The sequence below is a fragment of the Notothenia coriiceps genome, unplaced genomic scaffold (assembly GCF_000735185.1).
Source record: "Notothenia coriiceps isolate Sejong01 unplaced genomic scaffold, NC01 NC01_scaffold00013358, whole genome shotgun sequence".
In the NCBI taxonomy this organism is placed as follows: Eukaryota; Metazoa; Chordata; class Actinopteri; order Perciformes; family Nototheniidae; genus Notothenia; species Notothenia coriiceps.
The window spans coordinates 22,526-33,517 of NW_011346059.1; the positions used below are offsets into that span (position 1 = coordinate 22,526).

The window sequence follows — 10,992 nt, forward strand, 5'->3', positions numbered from 1 at the left end:
TGCAGTCAGCATGTCGTTGTGTCCCTGGAAGACACTTCACCCCAAATTGCTCCTGTGGGGATTGTCCGCAGTACTGAATATATGTAAGTCGCATTGGATAAAAGCGTCTAACAAATGACATGTAATATAATGTAATGTTTCCATGCTTTAATGTTCAAAAAATTCCTTATTTTGTATCATACTGGCTGTGCTGTAGTACTTCTTTTCATTACCTGTCTAAAACGAGCAGTGTTGGAGTAATTCAGATATTTTACTTAAGTAAAAGTAAAAATGCTATAGTCTTAAAATACTCCACTACAAGTAAAAATACATACATAGTGGAAATACTGTGTAGATTAGTAGTACAGCACTGCATTATACCATATCAGCATCATGATGTGTTGTCAAAAAACACCTCAAAGATTATTTTCGTATATTACATCCACATTTGGCTGACAAATTAGATATTCTGAATTGTCCTTAATTTTTGAGCCTGAAACACAGTTCATTCGACCCAATAACAATCATAGAGCAATCCCAAAACCAGATCTGATAAATACCTAAAATGCCTGTTTGGTATTTTCCTTTGGAAAAATAAATTAGATTTTTCCAAAACCAACCCATTAAGGTCAAGGTTTTGTGGCAGTAAAGTTGTGCAGTGTTGTCCTAATTAATCGCAACATTTACGGGACGTCAGGACATTTTGTCAGCCGAGCTACGTATCTGCTTCCTCGACACATGTCGGCTCTGAAGCTTTGAGAGCTTTGAAAGATGAAATAGAAGATCTTATGGTCTCTTTTACAGTAGAATACTTTATTTGTTCATTTATGTAGTTAGCAATTATATATGGAACCATGATGAACTTCCAAACAATGCTGGGTACAGAGAGCTCATGGGTAAATGAGCAATTCTGTTCAAAGACAGTTGGTATTAGTCCATACGTTTTGATATAATAAACATCAGGTTCCCTTAATAAATCGGTACGTGCTCACTGACAAAAGTCAACGACATTACCAGGGATGGCATTTACGCTGATTAATGACACTGATGAGGAGGATAGACCAACTCAAAGGTCACACGTTGTTAAAGCCACAGGTTTAATTCCTGCAGAAGTCCATGTTTCCTCTCTGGATATCCTTGAGTTTCACTCTGAACCTGCTCCCGCAGTGGGATTCATACTGCATCAGCTGGAGTGAAAACCTAAAATAAAAAATGACCATATCTTTTTTTCTTCTCTCCTGAACCCAGAGGTCTTTCAGATCGTTTGCTAACGACGACCGCAATGTCATGGCCAAGCACTCCAGCATATACCCGGCACCAGAGGAGCTGGAGGCCGTCCAGACGCTGGTGTCCACTGTGGAGGGAGCACTAAAGAAAGTATCTGATTGGATGGATGGACTAAATAAATCCTCAGGAAAGACCTCCAGCAATAATGAGGCTGGGGACATTCAAGTGGAGGCAGAAGCTGCTGAGACAAAGTATGTCCTGCTGAATGTGCTGTTGTTTTAGGGTTGTTTTAATGTTCATACCGTGATGATTTAAAGCTGAAAGTTTACACCGTTCTGTCCAGAGAGCATCTCTTCTTTGATTATAGTAAGATGGTCCTGCTCAGTGGGAAAGTTAGCTGAAATGTCTAATTTGTCAGGTTTCATTATTATATTATCTGCCTCTACTCCTGTGACACGATTTAATGTTCAAAAAGGTCTTTATTTTTCTCATACTGCCTGTGCTGCAGCACCTCTTTTATCCATTTCCTCAATACAGTGCTACATCCTTTCTGTCATAAAACTGTGTTCTGCTGTAAATTATCATCAGGAGGGAACATGTGATGATTGGTTGATGAAACAAGCCCAACAAGAAATCATAAATCCTCAACATTTGGCACGTTGCCTGCAAATACACACAGAGGTTCTGCACTCAGAAATCATCTCAGACAGGATACAGAGAGGAAGCTGATTTATAGAAATAAAACACAACCAGGACAGAAAAAAATAAGTATATTGTATTGTTGATATATAGGAGGATGTCCAGTCAGCAATGTTTTTGCAAAGAGAATTACCAGAATGTCTCCAAGAAGAATCATTTAAAAAAAACCTAAGCAAAAAGTGTCAGTTCACCCAGAATACCAAAACATATATTTTTTCTTAAAGGGGCCCTATTATGCTCATTTTACATGTCTCCACGCTTTAATGTTCAAAAAGCTCTTTATTTGTCTCATACTGCCTGTGCTGCAGCACCTCTTTTCACCCTCTGTCTGAAACCAGAGCCAAATCTGCTCTGATTGGTTAGCTGGCTGGCTCCGTTGTGATTGGTCCACTAAACTAAACTATGCATAGCATTAGCATGTACCTATAACAACCTATATGTTTTCTAAATGCAGTGGTTTATGGTAGCATTAAACAAAGTGAGCATAGCAAGGGCTCCTTCAACTAAAAGCAATAGGAATTTTGAAATGGATCTCAGAATATTGCAGAACATACGTTTCGGTTTAGATTAGATTCAACTTTATTGCAAAAGGCAGTTTGCATCAAACAGAAAGTGCAAAGAGTAGGTAAAGTGTTAAATGTTCCAGTATCTGTGGCAAACACACGTTTATAATATATTGTGTTCAACAGGATAACCTTCACATATTTCCAACACATTTATGATTTTTGAAGCATAAATGCAATCACCAGAAGTAACAAGCTAACACTAGGCTATAAACTAAAAACATCACAGTCTAAATCCCCATCAGTTAGCAAAAGTCTGCCTTTGTTTGGTGTTATGATACACGGTTTGCTCACTTGTTACTAGTTAGCAACCGAAACATAGAAGCTTCGGACATTTATGAGAAGGGTATTTATTGACACGTTTTATGTCGTAGAACAAAACGTGAACATCTCGTAGGCTTGTGTTAACCAGAGACCTTATTTCTGTCAAAAAAGCCTTGAGGCGAGGAAACCCAGAGGGGCTTAAACGGTAACTTCCAGATGTAGGACTTTACTGCACCACTTTACATACTACCAACCCATATTATCTTATTTTAGCCTCCTGACCAAACAACTGTTAAAAAGAAAACTTTGACTTGATTTCCGGATTTTAGGACTGATTACTGCACCACCCCATAGTTGCAATAGTTCTCAACATCTACTGTATTTGTGTCAGCTTTTCTATGTGAACAGAATAATCTGATGCTGGCTGTGCTCCATCTTCCCTCAGGCCCGACCACACGCCAGCGCTTTGCGGGGTGACGCGTGTCGGTCTGGTGGCCAAAGGCCTGCTGATCAAAGGAGACATGGACCTGGAACTGGTGCTGATGTGCAGGGAGAAACCCACCAAAGTGCTACTATACACCGTCAGCGCCAACCTCCCCCTGCAGATCCAGGTACCCGCAGGCCACCTGCAGCACTGCAGTGTTCAGCACTGTGCATCCAGAATGAGCCATCAAAGCACCACAGAGGAAGCAACCTTGGCACTCTTTAAAAGGCTTCTTTGTGATACTAGCTTCAGTGGAAATACTTGTCCACAGAGAACAACCAGAAAGTTATTTTTGTGTGACAAAAGAACTCTGTCAGGTGACATGAAAAAAAGACATACCTGAAGATCAGATTAATAATACTAATGGCACATTTAGTGGACTTATATATTCTAAATGTAGCTTCATTTGCATTGTGCGACACTATACATAGACATAATGTACGGTAATAAGAAGGTTTAAAAAAAAAAAAAGACTAAAATTCTTATGGTTGTGTGGAATTTCAGCAGTGATGCACAAATTGTCACTATGTTTACACATTTAAGTGATACATGTCCCTGTCCTTAAGCCTAATTTAATATAAGTAAAAGTAGATGACAATTAAAAAAATATTATAGAAGGGAATTACGATTTATTAACTTCGTAATCGTAGCTTTATGCAGATTATAATACATTATTAATGCCAATAAGGTTTTAATAACACTACCATCATATATTTCCTTATCTTTTTAAATTGTTATATTCTTGCCATAAACAACCATATATGACAATTACTATAAAAAAAGGGCGTAATTTACGTGGCAATTGATAATTAATCAATAATTGAATTTTATTGATAACATGTTATCAATTATCATCCCTAGTCTAAAGGGATGGTCTACACAGCCAAACAAATACAACATAGATCAGAAGAATATTTAATTTTCCAATAAAGTAAAAGTGCACCAATTGTGGGAGACATTTTCCCTCTCCATTCATTTAACTGACCCCCATATCGAGAGATCTGAGGCTCAACAAAAACTCAAGTGTTCATGCTCTATGGGCCCAGATATGGGTACTTTTTCGATCTATAGTCACTCCATTTTGGGCTTCATGTGTCACTGAGCAACTTTCATAGACATGAACGACGGCCCGCCTCAGACGCTGTATGCAGTTTTCTTTATACATCCTTAGTTCTCGATGGCAGCTTCTATTACTTCTGAACAGCAGAATTTAAAGAGTAAAGATAGAATTCTTGATAACGGGGATTATTAGCATTAGATTACAAACAAATGTTTAGTTATTAAATGAAAACCATCTCGAAAATACCTGTGATGTGCACTAGTGTGTTGTTTTTATTTTAACCCACCTTTTATTGAAACATAATATACAATCAAAATCAAATACTGCTTAAAACCTTTGTATGACTGCAGAACAAGTTGAATTAATTAGCAACACAAACCAGTTCAAGAGATCAAGCCTGAGTAAGACATGTTCCTGTCCCCAGAATAATGATGAATCATTTTCTTGGGTTAAATAAATAATTTCTCTGTAAGGAAAAACTGATTTGTATTCTTTCTTTTACCAGATCAAAGGATGCTTTTTGGTTAGTAGAAGAAGAGTCAATGATAGGAGATGGTTTGAAGTGCATATGATATGAAACAGGAAGTGGCACTGAGTTTTATGTCTGTCTCCCAGACATGTGTAAAGCCCAATCTTCAGAGCATGTGGACCCTCTCTTTACAGAACTAACTGTTATTTGTGATTTCTCCCTGCAACACTATGAGCCTTGTGGGTTATCATAAGATCTCTACCCTTCAGATGAGTTTCAACAGAGCCCCACCCCCCTCTTTAAGCATCTGCTAGCTAACATTGTCGACGTACACAGTGCTTCCTGTGCCCCCCCTCTCAGTTAATTACCTGCCATATCTGCAGTGCCGGCTTCATCATAAACGGAGGAAACCGTTTGAAGCTCTAGTTTCCTGGGCTAAGCTGTGAGAGATTGACAGGGAGAGGTGTGATGGATGGGGGTCATTCCTCGCAGGGAGAGATAGAGGACTTGGCAGCGGAAAAAACGGGAATCGGAAAAGCAAGATAGTTTGGCGTGCTGGGAATTGGCTGGCAATAACAGCCGGGGTTCAAGCTTTAAATGAAATGTGGTGGTAAACACAGCAGTTTGTGTGCCTTTTGCTGTTTCCTCTGGCCCTTATCATACCAAAGCATAGGAAATCAGGGTTTGTACTCTTTGGGATTCTTACCGTTGCTTGTTGATGGGGTCATTAGCCGGCAGTTAGCAGTACCTGTAAGGTAAACTTCTGTAGCAATTGAGAGTCAGGACTCAGAGAGACACGAGGAGAGTTGGAGCTTTGATGTCAAGCACTGGTGGTTTATTACAAGTATCGGCCGGAGAATTCACATCACAAGTCACCGCAGCCAGAGGTTCTGACTGCACGAGCGGGTTGCCACATCAATTCTGCCACGCCTCTCTCCTGCTAGACCTTTTAAATGGTTTACAGAGAGTAATCTACATATTGGGGGAGATAACGTAAACATCTGGGAACACTGGAGATAGCCTAAACATCTGGGGGGTCAAATGTCTGACTCTTAATGGCCTCGAAGCCATTGTAACCATAAACCATTTGTGACCGAGAGTTGACCGGTCATAAACTGGGAATATCATCATGAGCAGCACATTCCTTAAGAGAGATAACAGAGTCAGGGTTGGTCATAAATGTCAACAGACAAAAAGGTGAAATATCTTAGGAGTAAGGGAGAATTATTCTCTAACAGTACCCATGTTGCTAATCTGAAGAAATATTTGAGTTCGTATAATGGACTGAAAGTGTGTTGACATTTGAGTAACGCCCTTTTACAAACAAATGTAAAAGTCTGCTTCTGAACTGCACTGCAGGTTTCATTGGGGTTTAATATGAGTTGTTGCAATTAAATGCCTGTTGTCAAGGCAAATAAAGTACATTTCTGTAAATACAAGTATTTTATGTGTAGGCCACTGACCTTGTTCAAACAGCTTGTCCCAAACAGAGTATAACAGCAGCGCCTCGTTCTCCACACACAGCAGCAGTCAATGTTTCCACTGTTATTTTCGTTTCTTAATTAATGGTGGAGCCTTGCCTTGCAGACAATGACAGAGGACAAATTTGAGGTGCAGTCGTGCGTCTCTGAAGCAGCCATCCGGGTCCGCAACACCAAAGACCCTCGACTCACGCTGAAGATCACCCTCTCCTCCTTAACCATGAGGGAGGAACACAGCCCCACAGAAGAAGGTATTGACCCCTCATCCCCTCTGCCCCCTATGCCTTACCCCCTTTTATGCTTCCTGTTTGAGAAGATGCTTGCTCTGTTTTCATTTGAACCATTTCCTGCCAACAGAGGGCTGAGAGGAAGGATTATATAGAGGCAATGTGAAGGTATAAAAGTGCTATGAAACCTGAGCTTTATGTGGGAGAGAGCCCGGAGAACATTGGGAAGGATGATACATTGAGAGAGCTGAGAGGCCAACAGGGGAGAAGGGACAATATGGATCTGGGTCAAGTGTAGGGGAAATAGCAGATGGCCGGTGAAGGATGATTCCACAGGCGTTGTTCTGGATTGGGATTGGGGGAAAAGGACACGTCTGTCCCAGGTGTCCTCTTCTATATCATCCTGCATCTGAGAAAGACGATTCAGCTATCCAATAATCAGACTATAGTACAGGAATTTAAAGAATTAATCTTTAAAGAAAAGGAGCTGGGTGTTAGGCAAAGTTGACGTTCAGTGTGTTGCCGGGAGCATATAAGGATTTATCCACGATGTTGAAAATGTTTTTAAAAAATGTTTAAAACATAAAGATAAAAAGGTTTTAAAAAGTTATTGTTTAATGTTTTAAGGAGGTGACGCTACTCAGTCAATCAAATCGGTGCAGTCAGTGAGTCAGCACGATAGATTCAAACACACACAGAGACGAGACAAGAAGAGAGGAACATTCGGAGTCATTTCAAATGGCGCACTCAAAGAAGAGAAAGGTAGACAGCGAAAACAGAGCATTTACTGACATTTTCTCTTAATAGTAATAGAAATACTAAATCATCTGGGTTTTAGGAATCATTCCTGAACCACTCTATTGGGCAGCGTTAATATAGGCAGAGGTTGTTTTTGCTTTTTAACAGATCAGCTGATCCCATGAAAGAGATTCAAATCTCCCAGTTAATTGTATCAATTTTTGGAAAGTTCTTGCACACCAGGAACAGTTATTGATCAAAATAACTCACACTTTTACTGTATTTATTTGTAGTGGTGAGTAACAGTCTAACTGATGCCCTCTGGCTCGGAATTGACCCCTGGTGTGAAGCTATAGCCTCTGCTCACTGACTGTTGGTTTTGTTGCCGTAGCTCCGCAGGTCAGCGCTGTGTGGGTTGACACTTCTCCGCGGCCCCGTTGCTGACGAGGCGCCCCCCCCCCCGCAACCCGGCTACAGGAAACCCTGGGTACAAGGGGCTTCCCCAACAACTAAATCAAACCAACCCTCTCACTCTCTGCCTCAGACATGCTCCTCTTACCCCCCCTCCACCCTCTCCTCTTTTGACTGGACTTCTCTCTGGGTCACCATGAAATTCTGGTCCATGTCTACTACCGAGCACATAGACTAAAAATGACTCCGGCTTCTCTGCTTTAATTACAGGGGATGACCCCTTTCTGGTGTTCAATTTGCATTGGCTCAAAATGACATCCCATAATTTCATGTTGTAAAAAAACGGTGTTAATTAAGTTAATGTGATGTCCTGGTCACTAATCAAAATTCACCCAAGCTGATGATGTCGGGGAGAATTTAGTAGGGGTTGTTCTTATCTGTCTGTGGTGTTGACCTGTGACTGACGGTTCCTTTATAGCGTGCCTCTGGGAAACAGGTTCTGAAAAGCATCAATCATGCCAAATAAATGAATGCATACATACTTGAAAAATTCCCCATCTTTCACAAAAGAGCTGGAGTAATCTTGTTTTTTTAATTACCATATTCAGGTTATTTCTTAGTATCTTATTTTATGGAGTCTTGAGTGTACCACCTACATAATTGAGTGTTTCCTGACTGAGTGCTGCTGCTATGAATTAGATCTAATTTAATTTGTAGGTAGCCCTCTGCCTACACGTTTAACATTTAAAAATAATTATATTTAAATTAAAGCTAATCGAAAAAAGAGACTAACTGTGAATGAAGGGGATGGATTAATTTGCGAGATGAAACGTGATTGGACAGACAATGTAAGTAGATAAGCAAATAAGGGCTGTGACATTAAAACAAATTCAATTTTTACATATATACACTTCATATGAGCAGTTTTATGAAAGTCCCATTATTATTGACATTAAACATACTGTTGGACTTTAACCTTGACCCGACCTTTAAGCTGCCTTAAAAAGCAAGTGTGCTGCTTAACCATCTCTGCTGAAGCAACACATTATCCTCTCTCTCTCTCTCTCTCTCTCTCTCTCTATATATATATATATACAGATATATATATATATATATATATATAGAACTAATAATGATATATAAAATGTTATTAATATTTAAAACTGAGATGCTCTATATTTATTCCCATGGCACTCTCGCGAGTCCTTAGGTTGTAGTTATAAAAAGGTATAATAAAATCCCTGACAGTTTTAATGTTTATCTTTTTAAGTATTAACTTGGGTCCAAAACTTAGGGAATTACTGCACAAGACAAAAGCTTCACCTTCAAAACTTTATACATTTACAAGAATAAAATTAGACAAAAGTATTTTGCAACAAAGTATTTTTTCGGAAATAAATCGTAATTTAATGGCTTTTTTTGTGATTTCCCTTCAATTCTCAATTACATTTGTTTCGGAGTCTTCTTGTGCACAAAGGTAAACTCTTGGATTGTACCTGAAAGTGCCGAATTAGAGAAGTTTACTCTTCCAATGCCACTAATAGTGGTAGATATTTTACCCAGAATTCCCAGGGGCGGAACATAAAGGATCCTAAATCTTAGGTCTTAGAGGAGGAGTGACACTGGACGAACCCTGTGTCTCATCAGCTCCTTCCTTGTCTTCCACCTCTTCCATCCTCTTCAGCTTCTCACACGGTCTCTTCAGCAACAGACTGCCAAACCACATGCCGCTCACATTACTACTGATGAAACACACACACACACACACACACACACACACACACACACACACACACACACACACACACACACACACACACACACACACACAGATACATTGGAATTTTAATACTGTGTGTATCTGGAATTAGAGACTTGACTGTAACCTCCTCTCTAGGAGCCGGAGCTTATTTGAATGCTCTGTGTCAGCATTACTGTCAGCCTGGTAAAAAATAGCCATGATTTAATCTTGGCTGGCTGCTGCTCTTTAGAGAAGAGTTTGTTGAACCATAATGTCACTGATTCCACACTGATGAGACATTTATCATCATCTAATATTTGCGACTTGGCAGGCTGAAGATAATGTTTCAATTCGCTATCGCAGATTCCCTCCTGATGATTCACTGATAGCCTGTGAGCCGTCACCAGTGAGCTCCGCAGTGTGGTTTGCAGTCTGTTCCTCCCACCCTTATTTGTTCGTCTGCTTGACTGTCCCACAGCGGGCACCCCTCAGCCGCTCCCGAGAACAAACGGCCTTCACTTTCTTTCCAGGGTGGCGTTCTCACTCAGATGTTTATGTTGTCCTTGTCATCTGCTGTCACTCTTTATTCTGCTGTCGTTCTCCCATGGCTCGCCTCCAGTCTTGGCAGGAGCGCTCCCCCACAGGAACCCGTGTGGAGAGACTGTGTCAGTCAAACATAAACATCTGACCGGCCCCGCAAGACTGAAAATACTAGCATGGCACCCCAGAAAACTGCAGCATTTTTTTTATTTAAGCGGGATGACTGCCCCTCTCTTCAAGTAGAATTGCTAAAAAAGCAAACGAAAAAAACTAAAGGGAAACCAAGAGGAAAAAGAAATCGGGAATTTGTTCCCCAATCTTAATGAGCCAGAATTTCCATTTGCATCAAACGTGTCCCTGTTCCAAAGTGTTATTATAATCTTTCATTTGGCTTTTGGCCCCCTGTTTTCGCCATGCTTTCATTTTCGTCCTGCGCTGTAATTGATAACACACTAATGCTCCGGCGTGCTCCATCGCCTCCAGCCACTGATCTGCATCTAGAGTGAGACTCCGGCCGGGCAGCATGTGCTCACGTCTACTCCGGTTCCTCCTGTCGATGTCATGAAAGATCCTGCCTTGTGCATGAGAAACCCACCCCCCCTCTCCCAAAAAAGACAACCAAATCTACAGAACCTCTCAAATGTCCCCTTAGCTCATTCGGTCAGATCAGTGGGTTTGACTAATAATTAGCAACCCCGCTGCCTGTGTGTCTGTTTGAGTGTGGGAGGTCACGCTCAGTCTGTCCCGTCTCACCCCGTCCGTCTCTCCAGAGAAAGGCCATCAGGACGACAGGGAGCAGGAGGACAATAAACAGAAGGAGGGTGAGGAGGAGGAGGAGGAAGAGGTCCTGGACAGGCAGAAGTGCCGGGCTGCTCTGGCTTCACTCCGACACACCAAGTGGTTCCAGGTGAGCACATCTGGACCAATGACACAATCACTCTCTGAGTCCGACCCTGAGTATGCAGTGAATGTCACATTTGATTACAATGAAGCACAATCACATAATGAAGACAGACTTTTTAAAAGCTTCAGATGTACTCATTTGTAGGCAGCAGCTGTTTCAAAGGCTAACATTATTTGCTTTTTTCATTGTGATAACTTCAATATAT

At 40.9% G+C, this 10,992-nt stretch overlaps 1 protein-coding gene and 1 long non-coding RNA gene across 2 annotated transcripts in view; one reads left to right on the top strand and one right to left on the bottom strand.

Annotated features, from left to right (window-relative positions):
- Positions 1–985, bottom strand: part of LOC104947902 (uncharacterized) — a 17,750-nt gene extending 16,765 nt beyond the window's left edge. Inside the window, exon 1 of the long non-coding RNA XR_798606.1 lies at positions 976–985. This is a non-coding gene — a long non-coding RNA (uncharacterized lncRNA). The remainder of the gene's footprint in view (positions 1–975) is intronic.
- Positions 986–1,230: 245 nt separating this feature from the next.
- The window catches only part of LOC104947903 (spermatid perinuclear RNA-binding protein-like), a gene marked incomplete at its 3' end in the record, with an annotated part of 25,050 nt that continues 15,288 nt past the window's right edge, over positions 1,231–10,992 (top strand). Inside the window, exons 1-4 of the mRNA XM_010774014.1 lie at positions 1,231–1,457; positions 3,178–3,343; positions 6,333–6,477; positions 10,654–10,790. Of these exons, the coding sequence (XP_010772316.1) occupies positions 1,267–1,457; positions 3,178–3,343; positions 6,333–6,477; positions 10,654–10,790 (639 nt within the window). The remainder of the gene's footprint in view (positions 1,458–3,177; positions 3,344–6,332; positions 6,478–10,653; positions 10,791–10,992) is intronic.